Genomic DNA, 20,047 nt, shown 5'->3' with positions numbered 1-20,047 from the left:
CTGATGCTGTTGCTGCTTTTTAAAATATAATAAAAATTGTATGTATTGTAGTTTTATGTGAATCGATGTCTATAGTGGATATGCAAGTATTGTTGAAGAAAACTGATAGGTGCTTATCAAAAGGGAATTCACGTGGAAAGATTACGGGGGAACTGTTTTAATATCAGGTCTTTGTTCTCAGTTGTATAATGGGTTCTGGAATTGCTAACTGAAATTGTTAGTGAAATACGGCCTGAAGCTTTCGTAGGTTAAAAAGTATGAAGAACTATATATGCTGTTAGAATTCTGAAGTCCTACTTTAGGAGGTGCTCCTCTGTCATTCATTGGGAAATAGGATTAAAGTAATAAGTTGCTTCAGCCATGTAGTTCTTCTATGCAGAGTTGACCTTTTCTATATCCTTTTCTTGTAGCCTGTTAACTGATGGTTGAACAGAAATGTTTGCTTAGTTGGCAGTTTGGCTGCCGTCTTGGCCTGCATTTCGAATCACACAGGAAAATGCAGTTGTGAAATCTGACAACTGAAGAGTCTGGGAATTTTGAAGGAGCAGGTAGATGTGATGGGCAGCTCAATCCACAGTCCCAGGCGGACAAGGATGGCTATGCTGCCACACCATCTCCAGAGGCCTTTCTCTGTCTCTCTGTGCCACCCCTTTCACAGGGGTCGCCTAAGACTCTCTGCATCAGTGTTCTCCATCTGTAAAATGGATAAATGTTAGGGTTGGGGGTCACCACAACATGAGGAACTGTATTAAAGGGTCATGGCATTAGGAAGGTTGAGAACCACTGATCTAAGGGAAGATATTCCCATCAGCCCCTGTCTACCTCCTTCTCATTTCTACCTACCTACCTACCTACCTACCTACCTACCTACCTACCTACCTACCTACCTACCTACCTACCTACCTCCACCTGCTCATGTTTGGATCTTATGAAGTGTTCTTTGAGAAAGAGTCTGCAGGGGAGTAATGAGTAAGAGCCGCCAGATGTTTCATGAATTCATACTTTATCAGTCTCCCTGACAGCATAGCCAATTGGCCATGCTGTCAGGGGCTGATGGGAATTGTAGTTCATGAAACATCTGACATGCCATAGGTTCGCCACCACTGGTTATAAGCTGTGCTTCCTCTCCCCACTACCAGATTCTCATGCAAAGGGAGCTGGGAGAGATGTCCTTTTTCCACAGGGAGTTTCAATCTCTGTTCCCCTCACTATGGAGTGCTATAATATACTATATGGGCAATGTGATTAGCTATAGAAAACAAACTTACCCTATGCCCATTGTCTGTGCAGTGTATTACATACAAAAACCACACAAGGAGAAAAGGGCAAGTGCTCCATTCGTATACAAAGGTGCAACAAAACATACAGACAAATTACAAAGGCTACAAATACCGATTGCTGATAATGTGCATCCTATTATTGCAATGCTCACGTCTTCCTTAGGAATTTAAGTCCTAAATGCATCACATGATTTAAGTCCTAAATGCATCACAGTTAAGTCCTAAATGCATCCTTGAGAGTTTCTAAGTATATAATGATGTTTCCAGAATAGCATCAAAGTCCATGAAACTTTCTCAGTATGCGATACTATTCCAGACCAATGTTTGCAGACCAGCCCCTCACTATAGAGTACACATTCCTCCATAGGGGTTCAGTATGTGGCCCGTCATCACCTTCCCTTTGCAGAGGAGCTGAAGGCATGCAGAGAGCAAGCAATTTTGCTGCTTCATAGAAGCAGCCCTTAGAAATGGAGAGGTATTAGAGCTGAACCCCTTTCCTGTTTTGACTTGTGCTCTACTCTCCTGGTGTAGTCCTGACAGCATGTTTGGTAGCTAAGGAGGGGAAACAGCTCCAAATTGCCCTCATAGTGCTTTCCTCCTTTCCAGTTCTGTTCCACATGTACTTGAAGTTACGAAAAGAGAGGGATTAGAATGCTAATTCCAGTTGTGCCCACACACCCGAGCTTTAGAGAGCAACATCTTGTTCATTTTTTTTCCCATTCTGTTTTGATTTGGAACAGTGAAAACCCATCTCAGGGAAGGAGATGAGGGAGAGAGAAATGAGGTGGGGGCGGTCAGATAATTGATGCATCCTCCATCAACCCTAGCACAGCTGATTCAAAAAACCCTTCTGCTTTTCCATGCATATTTTTGAAGTGCTGCCGAATAATACGAGAGGAAACAAAATACATAAAGATGGACAACGTCATAGTAAAAATGCAAGAGAGGTATTTGAAGGGGGAAACCTGTAATCATATGAAAACCCACACAGGAAAAGGCAGTTCTGTCATCCCACATATAAGTGTCTAAAATGTTCCATCTAATATGAAGAAGAGGAGTTTGGATTTATACCCCACCTTTCTCTCCTGTAAGAAGACTCAAGGTGGCTTGCAAACTCCTTCCCCTTCATCTCCCCACAACAGACACCTTGTGAGGTAGGTGGGGCTGGGAGAGTTCCAAAGAACTGTGACTAGCCCAAGGTTGCCCAGCAGGAATGTAGGAGTGCGGAAACACACCTGGTTCACCAGATAAGCCTCTGCCACGCAGGTGGAGGAGTGGGGAATCAAACCCAGTTCTCTAGATTAGAATCCACCTGCTTTAAACCAGTACACCACACTGGCTGTTGTTGCAGGCTCATTCCGCACATGCAGAATAAGGCACTTTCAAACTGCTTTCAGTGCTCTTTGAAGCTGTGCGGAATGGCAAAATCCACTTGCAAACAGTTGTGAAAGTGGTTTGAAAACGCATTATTTCGCGTGTGCGGAAGGGGCCGAAGATTTTTCGTTTCTGCTTGAAAATATGGAAGGCTGGCTGGCCTACTTCAGAGGAGGGAAAGGACATTACCAAAACTGAGCACATACTCTTCTACATACCACCAGATGACCTTGTATCACATGAAAAAAGTTATCTCAAGACATTCCCCAAACCCCTCTGCCCAGCAAAGTCAGGGAGAGATTCAAATTCAGTGCGACCGATGAAGTCAGCTTTCTTTTTGAAAGCTCTCAAAAGGCCAGGCCTGGGCATTTTACCCCCTTTGAAAATTATGATTTGATTCCCTTGGGGATGACAGAGCTAGACAATAATTTTACCCTGCCTTTCAGCCAAAGGCTTCTGAAACCATTGGATTTATTTTAACTGTGTGTTTCTGTGCACTTTCAACGCACAGCTGACCCATGGCAACCCCAGAGGGTTTCCAAGGCAAGAGATGTTGGGGGTTCATTTGCCATTGCCTGCCTCCGTGTGGGCCAAGAGAGTTCTGAGAAAATTGTGGTTGACCCGAGGTCCAGTGGAGGAGTGGGGGATTGAACCCGGTTCTCCAGATTAGAGCCCCTCCTTTCTTAACTGGTGCACCACACTGCCTAGCCAATGCCATTTTGAATGGAAGTCATTACAGGAATTATTAATATTTCATCTACTAAACACAGGATGCACAATTGTAAGCCAAGTCTGTAAGCCTTTATGTAGTCTGGACATCAGTTGTAATGCTGGGAGATTTCCAGTCCCTACCTGGAGATTGGCATCTCTATTCCCAGGGACATCAGAACTCCTAAGCTCTCCCAAATTGGTACAGTTGGCCAATGAACCCCAGCGCTAGCTATAGATTCAGCACATACAAGTAGCCTGCGAATTCCATCGAGGGAAAATAAATGTGCTGCTTATAAAAGAGGCTGATGAGGACCACAAACAAAAAAGCCCCAGATGTTCCACTACCAGAGACAACTTTTCACCGGCAGAGACTCCATCTCCTCTGAGATGCAGTGGCGTAGTGGTTAAGAGCAGGTGTACTCTAATCTGGAGGAACCAGGTTTGATTCCCAACTCTGCCGCTTGAGCTGTGGAGGCTTATCTGGGGAATTCAGATTAGCCTGTGCACTCCCACACACGCCAGCTGGGTGACCTTGGGCTAGTCACAGCTCTTCTGAGCTCTCTCAGTCCCACCTACCTCAGAGGGTGTTTGTTGTGAGGGGGGAAGGGAACGGAGTTTGTAAGCCCTTTTGAGTCTCCTTCAGGAGAGAAAGGGGGATATAAATCCAACTCTTCTTCTTCTTCTTCTTCTTCTTCTTCTTCTTCTTCTTCTTCTTCTTCTTCTTCTTCTTCTTCTTCTTCTTCTTCTTCTTCTTCTTCTCCTCCTCCTCCTCTGATGTTCTGCCCCTTTTATTGCCTCATGGAATTAGAATGTTACTGAGGTTAATGATTAACAGAACCAGAACCAGTAACACCAACCTCTAGTATTGCCACCAGTGAGTAGCTTGGGGGTGGAAGGTGGGATTATGTGTTGGTTACTTGATGCTTTTTTTTCTTGATGCTTTTTTTTCACCTTGGGCGAAGGAGGCTGTTCTGATTTGGGTTCTGAGGGAGGCTAACAAGAGCTTCTCATGCTTACACCTGAAGACAGGTAGAGAGATTTGTCTCTGGGTTGCCTCTCTCCTCCTCTGGCTCATAGCTGAAAACTTGGTGGCCACCCCCACCTCTCAGGGGTTGTCCCTTCCCCTTAGCTCACTTGTAAGCTTCTTTCTCTCTTTACCCTAAGAACAAAATTAAGACACTAAGAGATGAAAGTCCAAGGAGACCCCCCCCCCCCCCAAGCAACGTGCAGCGCATTTCCTGGCCAAATCCACCCTGTCCTGTTGCCTGCCTGCTGTAACGTACAAGGGTTAGTATCAAATTACAGAGAGAGAGAGGGAAAAAACGACACCCAGGCTGTGCCCCTATTTACATACAAATAACTCAAGCGCTTGTCTGTATGTCACCATTCAAGTCCCGCGGTGAGCAGCTTGCCGGAGAAGTTTTTAAATCCAATCTGAGGGCTCTTTCAAAGGATACAGAGCATTTTCTTCAAGGGCGATTTTTTTTAAAAAAACATCCAACAGCAGCTGTCATCCCTTATATTTTTAAACTTTTGTTTTCATGTTTGGAACTAAAGCTTCTTTGGGGGTTGAGAGGACAAAGACGCACATTTTTGTAACATGCTTGCGCTGGAAGAGATCAAGACGTTAAGAGGAACGCACTCGGAATGTGGAAAGTGAACATGAAACCAGAGAGATTAGATTCTTCTACCGGTTTGGAGATTAACTCTAAAGCACTCCTTGAGAAGCAATAGGACTCACAGAAATCCTTGGACATATCAAGAGGAGGGGGGGCAAAAGAGACCCATTAAAGTCCAGGCGGGTGAAAATGGCTTTCCAAAACAGTAAGACTTTTCTACCTTGAACATTTACTCTGATTTTTCTCTCTTTTTTTCTTCCCAGTTTTGGTGTGCTCTTGTGCAAGATCTCGACAGACTTTTAAAATGGTTACTTAAAATAATCACAGTTACCAGGTTGCAGGAGGAAAGTTGATCTGTTATTTTCTCAATTGCGAGGCAGTAGCGGGCTGAAGGGGATATTTTTAGAAGTGATTGGTAGTTTAAAAGAGCCCCCCCCCTCCCCCAGCAAAGGAATGTTTTACTTAAACTTGGTTGAACTAGTAGCTGTGAAGGCAAAAGAATGCAATCCCTCTGGGAATGCTCTGCGTGAATCCTCATTTTCAACTGGGCAACTTTGAGAGTAGCCAAACGTTTGTCTAAGCAAATATGCACAAAGTGAACTGCGGTAGTCCAAACTAAACAGGAGGCATGGAAGATTGCCCTAAAAATTGCATGGGCCTATTTTAGAATATCTGTCACTGTTGGAACGTCGCTTGTGCGATGACATAATAGGGTGTAGTTTGAATGGCTGGAAGTTGTATGTTTAACCCTTCCGTGCTGGATTGTTTCATGTTGATGTTGAGAAGCACTGGTTTTTGTTCCTGGTAGTGTTCTGGATTGGAGAAATGTTATCTTTGAAAAATAGCCCTCTACTTGAGTTGATAATTCAGTGCTAGGTTGCATAGCTGCTTCAAAAAATGGTGTTTTCCTAATATGAGTACAGGGAGATAAGTACACACCAATGTCTTGTCTAACCCTCAGTTTTTGGGGCACCAGGGAGATTTGGCAGTCATAGCTTTCTGGCAGATGTGCAGGTAGAATACCAGACCTAAGGGCAATCTAATTTAAATACATGGTTTGTCATTCGCTACATGGCTGCAAGTAGGTGTAGGAAAAATGACATGTGTGAAATAGCCCTGCCCACAACTATATTTGATTATTTTAATACCTGTTCGGGTCCAATTATCCATTTTTGAGACAGTTCCTTTGAGTGATTCCTACCTATGTTTCGACTTGGAATAAGGAAGAACTGTGAAGGATTCAGATGTAGTTCATTAGTTACTGTAACTTCTTTCTGCTAAGTGAGAGGACATGGTCTTCCTCCGCAGGAGTTAGCCTTCTCGTTTAGTGGTCAGAAGTCATAGGATACAGCTCACTGCATCAGGCCTGTGGGCCATCCTATTCCTCATTGTAAACATTCAGGTATTCCTGGAAGGCGTGCAAGCAGTGCATGAAGACCAAAATCTTCTCCTCTTGATGGCCCTGGGTGCTGATTTTCAAAGAGTCAGTGCCTTTGGTCATTATGGTTAATAGCCTCTCACTTTAATATGCAACTTATCCCTGAAATCAGGCTCCATCCCTGAAGACTGGAAGATGGCCAATGTCACACCAATCTTTAAGAAAGGATCTAGGGGGGACGTTCCTGGTAAATTAGTAGAATCTATCATTAAAGATAAAATTATAAAACATGTAGAAAAGCAAGACCTGCTGAGAAAGAGTCAGCATGGCTTTTGCAGAGGCAAATCCTGTCTTACAAACTTACTAGAGTTCTTTGAGGGTGTAAACAGGCATGTGGACAGGGGTGAACCGGTGGACATTGTCTACTTGGATTTCCAAAAGGCTTTTGACAAAGTTCCTCACCAGAGACTGTTGAGAAAACTCAGCAATGAAGGAATAAGAGGGGAAGTCCTCCTATGGATTAAAAACTGGTTGAGAAACAGGAAACAAATGGGAAGTTCTCACAATGGAGAGATGTCGGGAGTGGTGTCCCCCAAGGATCCGTTTTGGGACCAGTGCTCTTTAACCTATTCATAAATGACCTGGAAGTAGGGGTGGGTAGCGTGGTGGCCAAGTTTGCAGATGATACCAAATTATGTAGGGTGGTGAGAACCACAAAGGATTGCGAAGAGCTCCAAGCGGACCTTGATAAATTAGGTGAGTGGGCTCAGAAATGGCAAATGCAGTTCAATGTAGAAAAATGTAAAGTGATGCACATAGGGGCAAAAAATCCAAACTTCACCTACATCGCCACAGGGGTCAGTGCTATCAGTCACAGACCAGGAAAGGCATGTAGGCGCCTTAGTTGATAGTTCCATGGGAATGTCAACTCAATGCATGACAGCTGTGAAAAAGGCAAACTCTATGCTGGGGATAACTAGAAAAGGAATTGATACGAAGACTGCAAAGATTGTCATGCCCCTTATATAAAGCAGTGGTGCGACCCAAGACTTGGAGCAGTGTCCAGTTCTGGTCACGTGATCTCAAAAAAAGGATATTGAGGAGATAGAAAAAAGTGCAGAGAAGGGCAACAAGGATGATTGAGGGACTGGAGCACCTTCCCTATGAGGAGAGGCTGCAGCATTTGGGACTCTTTAGTTTGGAGAGGAGGCGGCTGAGGGGGGATATGATTGAAGTCTACAAAATTATGCATGGGGTAGAAAATGTTGACAGAGAGAAATTTTTCTCTCTTTCTCACAATACTAGAACCAAGGGGCATTCATTGAAAATGCTGGGGGGAAGAATTAGGACTAATAAAAGGAAACACTTCTTCACGCAACGTGTGATTGGTGTTTGGAATATGCTTCCACAGGAGGTGGTGATGGCCACTAACCTGGATAGCTTTAAAAGGGGCTTGGACAGATTTATGGAGGAGAAGTCGATTTATGGCTACCAATCTTGATCCTCTTTGATCTGAGATTGCAAATGCCTTAACAGACCAGGTGATTGGGAGCAACAGCCGCAGAAGGCCATTGCATTCACATCCTACATGTGAGCTCCCAAAGGCACCTGGTGGGCCACTGCGAGTAGCAGAGAGCTGGACTAGATGGACTTTGGTCTGATCCAGCTGGCTTGTTCTTATGTTCTTATGGACTTCTTCTGCATGAATCCCCTTCTAAAGTCATATAACTTGGAGGCCATCATGTGGCAGTGAATCCCTCAAGTTAATTGCTTCACCTTTGACAAATGTGGTTTAAACCTTTTGATTTTGTCATCTTAAACATTACCTTCAGTGACCCAACACTGGGATCTTTGGACACAGATAAATTAGACATCCCAGTGCACTATGCATAAGGATCTGTAGTTTGGCATTCAAAGATGACCTTCCTATGTTTGCATTAAGGTGACTCTCCATGGCTTTTGTTATTTAGCAAAGCATATCTCAATTCCTTTACCTCCACTGCTTCCTGAATTTCTCCAGCCTTCTTTTCTACTCATATAATATGTTAATTAGATATGCTGATGAAATGATGTACACAGCCACTCAAATTAAATATTGTGGATCCATTACTTTTCCAATCTTAATTGGATGATCTGCTGGACATTTTGAAATTTCTTGTGCTTAATGAATCCACTTAACTGGTTATGCTTATTAGAACAAACACAATGCAGTCTCATGATAGCTACCTTTTCAAATATGTCTTTTTTGCACCAGATCGTTTGCATTCTTGCAACATTGTAAGCTTTGGGTACCAAAATGTTTGTATCCTCTCAGTATTAGAATTCTTCCATACCTTTCTTGGGTGGAAATATAAATTCTCAAATATGTCCACACAGATATAATATGACTCCTTGCTAAAATATGATCAGACATGGGACAGGTGGGAAGAAACGTGAATCCTCACTGTGCTCTGCTTGCCTTGTCCAGGTTGTAAAGCTGGTTTCAAAACCCTGGTTAACAGTAAACACTGGTTTTGGAAGGGACTAGAACAGTGGTGGCGAACCTATGGCTATCCAGATGTTCATGGACTACAATTCCCATCAGCCCCTGTAGTCCATGAACATCTGGAGTTGTAGTCCATGAACATCTGGATAGCCATAGGTTTGCCACCACAGGACTAGAGGAAGAAGCATGTCCTTGCAGTCGGATCCTGTAACCATGGTTTAAGGATGGGTTGTGTTACTCTGCACCAGCTCTTGCTGTTTATATAGCCTTTAAGACTACAAAACCCAAGAAGCAGTGTTTCAGTAAGCAAAAAACTATACACTTCTACGATCTGCAGAAATTCCTGTCTCATTTGTCTAACTTTGATTCTTTGTCTTCCAATCTTCCAAGGTGTATCATATGTCCTCTTTTTCCTAGTTAGAAGGTGGAGCAATTTTCTAGAGGGAGCGGTGATTGTCTCAATGGGATGGGCCAGAAGGCCACTTTGGGGGAGACGATGCTTTGGCCTTCCCCATTCCTCACAACATCTAACCAACAAAACCAGTTGCTGATCAGGACCAGATGTTGAGGAACACTTCTTAATTCATAACCCTTTTGCTTGAGATTGCTGTTTGGTGTAATTTGGTTCTGCTGTAAACCTGCAGAACTACTGGATTTGCAGGGATGATCTTTATGCTTAATTATAGATTAACGCATGAATGGTTTTCATCACGCAGATAACAGGTGACTGACAGTTTAATACCAGGGTGGGCAAAATCCTGAAGGAATGCAGCAAGATTACTTTCCAGCAACCAGACCCAATGAATGGAGAGGATGGGCTAGCTAAGCAAAGCCACAGACTTTGTGCAGCTTCTGATTTCAGTCTGCTTTTGTGCTGCCAGGTGAAGATGCAATGACTGGAGATACGGACAAGTACCTGGGGCCTCAGGATCTCAAAGAACTGGGAGATGATTCTCTGCCTGCAGAGGGATACATGGGCTTCAGTCTGGGCGCCCGATCTGCCAGGTATTCAGAACATTGTTCACACGGTCATTTCACACCAAACACAAAGCATCGTTTTCCTTAATACGTTATCTGTTTGGGTGTTGTTTTTTCTTTAACGAAATCCCAGAATTTGACTGCTTGGTTGTGCCAACTCTTTCAAATGCGCATCCTTTTTCCATTTTGTGCTCTCCCCGCTCCCAATCATGGTGGCTTTGTTATGGCAATAGTTGAGAGCAAATTAATTCTTCATTCTTTTTTCTTGGCATCAGTTTATGCTCTAGATATGTCAAAGTGTTCTTTTCCTGACAGCTGGAAGCCCCTGTCCCTCCGCTAGGCCATTTAGGCTGCAGAGACGATTCAGTAGGGGGAGAAAAAAAAGGGCATTGTTCAATTATTTGATTATAATACTTACCAACGCTAATTGTTTTTTTCCAAGAATGAAAGCGACATAAGCTGATGCCAGAAAAACTGAAGGACGGTGCTTTGGCTTATCTGATTCCTTTTGTGTCCCAAAATGTGCAGGTAGAAAATAATGTGTTGAAAAACCTAAATCTGTTTGCAATTTGTGTTGCTACTTAAATCCCTTGCAGGGTTTTGTTTCCGAAAGAACAGTTTTCTTTCAAAGAAAATAGGTCAAAGATTATCTATGACTGATGGCAGGCTTTTCCACTTCATTCCAATCAAACATTTCTACGACTGGAAATTTCAGCTACAGTTTTCCCACACTGTCTAGCATCTGAAACAAACAGGCACTACCAATAATCCAGAGGATATTTCCACAGTTGTGGATTTAGTAACCTGTTTAAGGACAGTTGAATTATTTTGAAGCTAATAATTAAACCTCACAAGCCTGAGCCCCGAGGACATTTTCCTATAGCTTAATGATCTGTTGTAAAAAGCTCTTTCATTGTCTAGAGGGAGTGGCACCTCCCACAAGGTAGAAACTTGGGCATCTGTCTTTTTCAATCTTTATCATTGCGACTGCAATTGTTAATGAAACATATACCCTCTGTTTCCACTGTATTCTCTTTCTTTGTGTATACATCGCTGGGACGTTTGACTATACTCTGTTCCACAGAAAGATGACAGTATGGTCAGTTGAGGTGTAGCGGTTGAAAAAATTGTACGCTCTTGCATTAGAGTATAATCCCAAACAAATATGAGAATTATCATTCATTTTTGCACACTACCTTTGTCAAAACCATTATTTTGTGCATTATTGAGCATGGTACTTTGATACAAGAGTATTTATAGTTCATTGAAAGTATTTCAAACAGATAGGGGGAGCAGGTCTAGGTAGATAAAGAAGGTCCAGCGTATTTAGGTCCACAATAAAGAAGGTCCAGCGTGCTTTGTTCTCTGGCGGAGGAATGTACACCGTACTATCATCTTTCTGTGGAACAGAGCAAAACTTTTTTTAAAAATTACAAATTAATCAAATGTCCCAGAAATAATCATGCTACTATTTTTGAATGCTTTAAAGATGTCTTTTTCCAACTTGCCCGCTCTCTGTTTCTGTTTATTATATATTTGTTTGTAGAGTAGCAATCCTGAGTTGAGTTACACACCTTCTAAGTCCATTGATGCCAGTGAGCAGAAGGATATAACTGTTTAGGATTGTGCTGTTACTCAGCAATCCACACATTGTGGCTGTAATAATGGCTTAACAAAGAGAATCTACTAGGCAATAATTTTGGGGATCAGGGAAGGCCGCAACAGAAAGTGGCATTAGGGATACTGCTTTCTCTCCCATTCACCTGAAACCACCAGTTGTATTTTCCTCATATTTTATTCCTTGATACAGCCTTAGAATCCCAAGTTTCAGAATATCATTATTCATTGCTGTGTACTTGCGCTTACATCTGCAGTATCTTACATGTATGTTACACTCAGAGCAAATAGCACAAGCTCCCATAGATTACAAGCTCCGTAGGACTCCATTGGACGTTTCAGGCATGCAAGTATGTTTAGGATTGTTGCTTTAAGTCTCTTTCCTGCAACACGGTGCTTTTGTCATTCTTTGCCGTTCCACCTCAGCTTATCTGTCATAGAACCTTATTACACTGTAGACAGTTCTGGGTTGTAACCTAAAGCAAATATTCTCCAACAGCGCAGGCTAGGACCAGTTAGCCCTACCTGTCTCATATGAATTGAGACTGTGCTGTAGAAGACCCTAAACACTCCAACTCCATTATGCATTACAATGGAAGACTATAGCACCTCACACTTCCCCCCCCCCCCCCCCCCCGCCACCTCCCCACAAATGCCCTGTCAGGCTGTATATGCTTTCCCATGCTGAGGAACTTGGTTCTGTAATACCCATGCATTGCCCTGTAACCTTTCTACCTCATCTTCTTGAGGTGATCTCAAGCCTAATAGCAAGATCGAGGTCTTCAGCAACCACGTATGAGCTGCCTCTTGGCCAGCAACAGCCAAGAGCACTGCGGAGGCAGAAGCCGCTGTGATGTCACTTTCCGTTTCAGTCATTCACAAAGTATAAGCTGCACCATGGCTTAATAGTATAAAAACTGTAAGTTTAACTCTGTATCACAAGCAATCCCTAGAGCAATAACAAAACAAACAACTGCCACCCGCACAATAGTTTCAAAAATGTTTTCAGTAAGCAAAAAGCTGTATTGGCAATGGCACTACTCACATATATAGTTTAAAGAAACAGAACTCAAGAATGCTAAAATGAACCTGGCGCAAATGCGCCTCCCCATCTAAGTGGGGAAAAGGACAGTGTGATCCCATGCTGTCAACAGAGACCTAGAGATAAACAGCAATAAGTACAAACACAAAATTAAATAGTAGAATAAACTGAGTGTACTAATGAACCAGTGTCAGAAGCATTATTTCAAAGGGAAGAAGGCACTCAAAGTGCCTTGCAAGCAAGCAAGCAAGATTAAAACCGGTTTTAATCTGGCCTCCATGTCCTTCATTCGGCTCAAAGTAAATCATAATTAGAGTGAATATGCCCTCTAAGTTCCACAGCAAGATTGCTCAGAACAATTTCTGCATACACTATCACACTGAGACAGAGTTGCCTACCAATCAGTGTTTGCCTACCATAATCCATCATGGCCAATGCATGGGTATTACAGAATCATAGAAGGACTACATATGCGAGTAGTATCAATACCCCTTTTTGGTTTGAAAATTCCTAGCATATCATGAAGTCACTTCCTGTTTTGAAACAGGAAGATACTTGCCAACACTGCCCCCCCCACACATTTTCTCACAGTTCTCCACCAAGTGAAGGTAGAGGTGGCCCATTGCCAGAAGGCCCATTGCCAGCACTTTAGAGGGAGCAACCCTAGTCTCAAAACATTTGGTCCCCTCCTATGTCACAGGTTGCACACTGGATCTGGTTTGGTGCTCTGATTTGACGCACTCGATGGTGCATTAGGAGATCTTTCACTTAACTCTGCCATTCACCAATGATCACCTTGTGAAGTTTAGGTCCACTGTTACTTTTAACATCTGTTACAAGTGTAAAAACTACTGCATGTAGTCAAAAGCACAGGTTGATTATCACACGGTTGGTTCTGAGTGTAACATTAAAGCAGTAAAATGCATTAAATGTCCACATTCATCCAGCCATGGCTTTATGCTTTTCTCAGTGTCTGATTCTTTGCTTTCTATCTTTCCTTGTTTCTCCCCGCCCCACCCCCCGTACATTTCTAAAAATAGTCCTAAGGTCAGGTAAGAAAGCATGAGGCTCTTGCAACATTTCTTTGCTTTTACCATTTCTCATTTTTTTCCTTTTATTTCCCCCCAACCTCTCAACATTGTGCTGTGATGTGCAGTTTTCTGTTGTGCTCCATGTTAGATAATAATATTTTGGTTACAGCATCATAATGTATGGTCTGATTTCATTATGTTTTTCATAGGGAAGGATGGTTTTAATGATAATTCAGGGGTGAACCGTGCTTTGTGTGCAAGTCAGTGGAATCTCCAAGCATCAAGACTAATAATCTAAGGGGAATATATTTTAGAACCTTATTTAAGAAAAAGAAAATCCCTTTAACCAGATGTTCAAAGTGCATGCTATAAACTGCTAGAGGTTTATATTTAAAAAACTTGTTCAAAAGCATTTTTTTTTGTTTTGCTGGATGTAATTGCTTTTGTTTGACATTTTCTTTCTTTTCAGTCACAACAGCAAGCATGTCTGAATGTCTGGCATGTTTTCTGACTCAATGTAGCTTCCAGGGTTTAATTTATAATGCAAAGAGACTCAGCATTTTTTTTTAATCTCAGCATATTCGGATGGTTTTCTTCTAAATTTACAGACAATAACAACAACAGTAATCACAATAATAAGAATATTTATTTATTTATTTATTTAAGCACACAACGTACTCAGAACACTTCATGTACATTTTCTTGGCTCTCTTTTCAACAACCCTGGGTGGTAGACCAGTACTGTTACGTGCCTAAGACATCATAGTACGTCAGAGGTGGGATCCAGCAGGTTCTCACAGGTTCCCAAGAGTAGGTTACTAATGATTTGTGTGTGCCAAGAGGGGGTTACTAATTGGTGATTTTGCCACGTGATTTTTGCCTTAGTTACGCCCCTCTTCTCAGCAGTAGCGAGCAGAACTTGAAGGAGTCTAGCAGGAGGTGCACCGGCGTGCGTGGCAGCCTGTGCCTGCCCAAGGACCGGCACAGTGGCTGCATCCTTGCCACAGCCCCGCCCAGGAATGCCCCGCCCCCAGAATGCCCGACCATGCCCCATCATGCCCCGCCCAGCCCCATTGGCGCTACACCACAGTTTGAATCCCACCACCATGGGAACCTATTACTAAAATTTTTGGATCCCACCAATGTAGTACATTCATGACTGAGATTGATGACTTATGCTAAATCTAGTGCAGGATCTTCAGTGTATGGGTCAAAATTCTCCAATCCAACTTTGTGTCACATGACTGTGCTGTCATGTTACTTCTTGTCTTGCCACCAGCAGTGTCAGAAGTGGGCCCCAAGTCTAGAAAGGTTGAAGACTACTGATTTGGAGCATTTTGTCTGCAGAGCTCAAAATACTTGCTTGTCGAAGTGACTGTTCACAGTGAGACAAGAGCATGAAGTAGCCTGATGAGAACATAGAGATCTTGGGTGTATTTTCTTCCCTACAAGGAACAAAATAAAACCAGCCTTTTATACAGGCAGTTCAGCATCAGTAGTTATCATGAACCCTAAAAACAGTTACTATAGAGTAACTCTCATAGAAATTCATTGGCCCTCTTTTGAACACACATGCTTTAAATCATGCACCACATATCTGAATATACGTTTGCAAACATTTCACCGAAAGTCAACTATATAATACACTGATTTAGATGATTCTAACGCGTATGGGTGAAAATCAGTTTTAAAGAAGTATCGTGAATTATTATATTTTTAAACATCATTTAAAAACTTGTATCGACATTTACATAGCTCATGCCAATTTTTTTTGCTGGTTCCCTGGAAGTTGCATGCATTAATTTTTCTTTTCTTCATCTCATTATCACATTCACATTGTGTGGTAAATTGTAAATACAATCAGCCTCCGCTCCTTTAGTTCGGCCGGGTCCTACACTCTGAACAGAAGCTCCTTCGCTCGGGACAGCATGATGATCGAAGAGCTGCTGGTACCGTCGAAGGATCAGGTGGGTTATTTCTAGTTCTGTGTCTAATGTACATAAAGAAGTAGAGATCTGTTAACTCTGTTGCCAGTGCTGTGTCTGTTCCCCACTTCCCTCAGCTCCCTTTTCCCTACCAAGACTGGCCATCATCAATCCCAGTTCTGGCCGGTTTTGCATTTATCAGTCCAGGGGTCTGCAACCTGCGGCTTTCCAGATGTCCATGGACATGCTGGCAGGGGCTGGTGGGAATTGTAGTCCATGAACATCTGGAGAGCCGCAGGTTGCAGACCCCTGTATCAGTCCTCCTGTCTTGTTTGAGGGTAGGGTTTTTGTTGTAGATTGTTTCAGTCAGTTAACCATACTGGTTAAGTTCCTGGTTTGAATTTGCAATCCATCTTACCACTGCTGTCATCTTCAGAGCCTCCACTTTGGTTGTCCCCACTTTCAGAGGTTAGGCTGGGGGTTATCCAGGAGAGGTCTTCTTGGTCATGACACCAAAGCTCTGGAATTCTCTGCCCAGGGAGACTTCTCTGTCCCCTTTGGTTGCCATCTTCTGTCAGTGAATAAAGACTTTTTTGTTTCAGTTGGCATTCCCTCGTTGGCCTCCCCTTCCTGACTAATGTTTTAATTGCTGTTTTCATGTCTTTCTACGTATTTTAACCCTGCTTTTAATTTGTTTCAATTATGTGTGTGTGGGAGGGGTTATTTTCATAGTTTTTAAAAATGTGATTTTCTCATCATACGTTTTAAATAGTTAGCCAACTTGTGAGGGCTACAAGGTGGGACATAACCTCCCGTGCTGGGAGGACCCCCTGGGACGTTTGTGCACCCCATCTTTTTGTGGGTGGGTGTGGGAGATTTTAGAGTGTGTCTGGGTTTTTAGAATAGTGTTTTATTGTGTTTTTAGAATTATGTTTTTAGAATGACATTTTTAGAATGGGGCTCTGGTGTGTGTGTGTGTGTGTGTGTGTGTGTGTGTGTGTGTGTGTGTGTGTGTGTGTGTGTGTGTGTGTGTGTGTGTGTGCATATTTTATTGTAACCCGCCTTGAGATTGTGGTATAGGGTGGGCAATAAATGTAAAAAATAGAAATAGAATAGCACAGAAAATGTTGTAAATGAATTCTGTTGCTTTCTTTTCCACTGGTGTTAACCACATTTCTGGAGCACTAATAAGCACTGAAGAATTAATGTGACCTCGTAAAGCTTTCTTGCGAATTGAACTATGTGCCTGCGATATTTCAGATAATGTTGCATTTCATTGGTGGAGATGTGGGGTGGGGGTTTACCTTCAAGATCTGAATAGATCAGATTATAGTTAGGTGTTTCATTCGAGATTTGCTGAAGTCTGGAGCTGGGCCCCTCATTTCTGCAGCTGAATGTTGCCCGGCAAAGCCAGCGTGGTTGTGGGGAATTCCAGGGAGGTCATTCAGGCTACATATAGATACTACTGTTTGCCAGCATGTGGAGTGTTCAGTTAAACAAGAGGCTTGCTTGTTTTGTGCTCTAGCTGGGTTAAAGGTGTGGAAGGAGTTCATACTCTCATATTACAAAAGAGCAGACAGAAAGGACAGTGTATTTCTCATTAAATGTGTTTGTTCAGGCTGGGTCGCAGCACGGCCATGCAGTTTTTAGATTTTGCATATGATACCATAGTATCATTTTGCACGCAGTATACGTAACTTCTAACTTGGGTAGGACATGTCCTATAGTTTGAGCTTCACGGTGTATCTAAGGTGCCTTTACAGCTACCGGGAAATAATTTTTTTCCTGCAATTTACCTAGGAGGGTGCTTGTGACAGTGTGTTCTTTTTACAATGGATTCCTTGGGGCATTTTGTACAGTGTGGAAGACAGTTTAAAGGAGCGTTAATGTTCGGGCAACTATCTGTTGTTGTTCAAGAAGGATTTCAGTGTTCTTCTGGATGAAATATCCAAACAGCAGTCTGCTTTGGTGACTTTGGAAGCTGCAGTTTCTCTGTGACCAGCAAACAGGAGCAGAATACTGTCCCTATTGTGTCCCCTCCTATTCTTGGATAAGGCTGATTACTTCGATCTCATGCTCTGGATGAAGTCATGTCTTATTTTTTCCCTGGAGGAAAATCGTGGGGATTTGAAGAATTGGGAAAGGGGCCCTAAATAGAACAATCAAACACAGATGTTAAAGTCTCGGCAACAATTCTCCTTTAGAGAAAAGCCACCAGTCTGAGAGTGTGGAATCAGCCAGGTGGGGAAGTTATGCTTAGCATGCCAGCCCTCTTCTCCAAATCTCCCCCTCCCTCAATCTGCTTTTCTTTTGCAGGGTTCTATAGTAAGGTGACCAGATTGTCACCTTTTAAAACCGGGACGGGGGTGGGTGCGCGTGCGCGCAGCCGCAGGAGCGCACTGCCTTTTGGGGTGCTCCCCGCGGGAGGGGCGCTCCCCGCGGGAGGCTGCCGCACTGCCTTCTGGGGCGCTACCCCGTTTCCCGCCCTGAAACCGGTGACCGCCCCAAAAGACAGTGCGCTCCTGCGGCCACGGCATCGTGGGAGGCTGCCGCACTGCCTTCTGGGGCGCTACCCTGTTTCCCGCCCTGTGACACCGGGAGCGCCCCAGAAGGCAAAATCGGGACAGGTACAAAGCCCCGCAGGACACGGAACAGATTGGTGTAAGGCGGGACTGTCCCGCCAAAAGCGGAACTGTCCCGCCAAAAGCGGAACGTCTGGTCACCTTATTCTACAGGCATGTTTATCCTTGCAAATATACCTTTTGTGCTTGGAGGGGATGGCTGGGAGGTATATCGGCATAGGGAAACCGCATTCTTTTTTCCAGTTGACATTTTCTCACACACATCTGCATGTACCATTTAGAATTCAGGTGGTTTCTGCCTTCGTCTCAATGTACAGCACAGCCTTTTTCTGTTTCCTTCATGCTGCAGTCTTCACAAATCTGAGCAAGCAACAGCTTGGCTACAGTTACAGGCAGTTTGGGGAAAGTAGCATCTTTTGTACAGGCAACAGTCTGTGCTTTTAGGCTGAAAATAATATAGAGGCTGAAATTTCAGATTTTGGAAACTCTTCCAAAAATACCATCCAACTTTTTAATGATTGGATATCAATAGGACTGTCTTTCTAAAAAGTTCATCTTTAACTGCACTGAGATAAATCCTATGGTTTTCAGATTAATAGGTCAGATTAGTTTATGTGGAATTCTTCATTTTACTATGGCCCTTTTTGCACAAGTTGGTTAAAGCATTTCAAGAACATTTTCAAAACCCCACTTTGCCATTATGGTTTTTTTCCTGTTATTGTTAGTCTGATTGTTGTTTTATCCTATGCCTAATAAAGGGAATGAATGAATGAATTATGTTTTTCACACTCACTTTCTCTAAACATTTCATGGCAGCTGTGGAAGTTAAAAAAAATTTTTTTGCTTATTTGTGTAAACAATGCTTTATTATTGCTTCAGTGCTCTGAAGCTCCCCTTAATCGGAAGTTCATAGATTGACACAACAGCCAAAAAAACCCCCCACACAAATTAATGGAAAATAAAGAGGTGCCGGGGGGAGGGGAGATCAGCTCGGGGGGGGAAATGGCGCCAAGGGGGGCGTTGAGTGATGGCACAGAGGCATGGAAAACAGCAGTGGGGAAAATGAAATGTTTTTAAAATGGCCACATAGCAAGGTAAGACAGCTTGGAAACATTTCAGGCAAAAGAGTCGCGAAGGCTTTTCACTTAAAACGGAGAAGAATCTGCTTGGAAACATTTTGGCACCAAAGGGGAGGAAAACAATGCAGAACTCCACAGAAGAAAGGTTTCATTTATCTGCCCGAGAACTTTTTAAATGGTATGTGCAGAAAAGACCCATTACAGAGCCCTTCGGGGATGGGGCGGTATAAAAGCCTAAGAAATAAAAAATAAATAAATAAAAACAAGTAGATTTTGCCTTTCCCTGGTTCTATCAAAAATGTCTTTAAGCACCTATGAATGGAAAGTTTAGCAGTGTTGCCTCGCGTCTTTCTTCAACACAATGGGTTACCTTCCTTTTGTCATTTCCATTATAATGAAATAAAACCAGATATCATAGAAATGTCCTCCGTGCTATTTTATCAGGACATTTTACTTCATTTATCAGGACATTACACCGGCAGGAGAGGGTTCAGAGCCTGTGATGATTTTTACATGCATAATTTGTGGGCATACGGGTAGCATTCGAGAGGGTGCTTTTATTGGTGAAAGAGATTTTGTTTGTTTAGGCATGAGGTGGCAAACATTTGCAAACTCACCTACACAAAACTCCTGAGTTCCCTGACATGACTGGAACTCAAAGTCAGTGGTGGGATCCAGAAATTTTAGTAACAGGTTCCCATGGTGGTGGGATTCAAACTGTGGCGTAGCGCCAATGGGGCTGGGCGGGGCACGACGGGGGCGTGGCCGGGCATTCTGGGGGCAGGGCATTCCTGGGCGGGGCTGTGGCAAGGATGCCGGTCCTTGGGCGGGAAACGAATGCACACAGGCGCAGGCTGCCACGCACGCCAGTGCACCTCCTGCTAGACTGCTTCAAGTTCTGCGCGCTACTGCTGAGAGGAGGGGCGTAACTGAGGCAAAAACCACG

General features: G+C 43.2%; 1 protein-coding gene across 20 annotated transcripts in view; it reads left to right on the top strand.

Annotated features, from left to right (window-relative positions):
• Nucleotides 1–20,047, top strand: part of ANK3 (ankyrin 3) — a 129,753-nt gene that overhangs the window by 23,442 nt on the left and 86,264 nt on the right. For 12 of the 20 annotated variants that reach the window (XM_048505109.1, XM_048505107.1, XM_048505099.1 and 9 more), the window contains 2 exons: nt 9,729–9,852; nt 15,380–15,482. In XM_048505109.1, the coding sequence (XP_048361066.1) occupies nt 9,729–9,852; nt 15,380–15,482 (227 nt within the window). Of the gene's footprint in view, nt 1–4,472; nt 5,190–9,728; nt 9,853–13,524; nt 13,537–15,379; nt 15,483–20,047 lie in introns of those variants that run through there. The other 8 variants (XM_048505110.1, XM_048505108.1, XM_048505103.1 and 5 more) reach the window with 3 other exon arrangements.

Source organism: Sphaerodactylus townsendi, linkage group LG08, assembly GCF_021028975.2.
Source record: "Sphaerodactylus townsendi isolate TG3544 linkage group LG08, MPM_Stown_v2.3, whole genome shotgun sequence".
NCBI lineage: Eukaryota > Metazoa > Chordata > Lepidosauria > Squamata > Sphaerodactylidae > Sphaerodactylus > Sphaerodactylus townsendi.
Note: the sequence above shows the minus strand (reverse complement) of the source record. Positions and strands in the feature narration are given on the sequence as shown.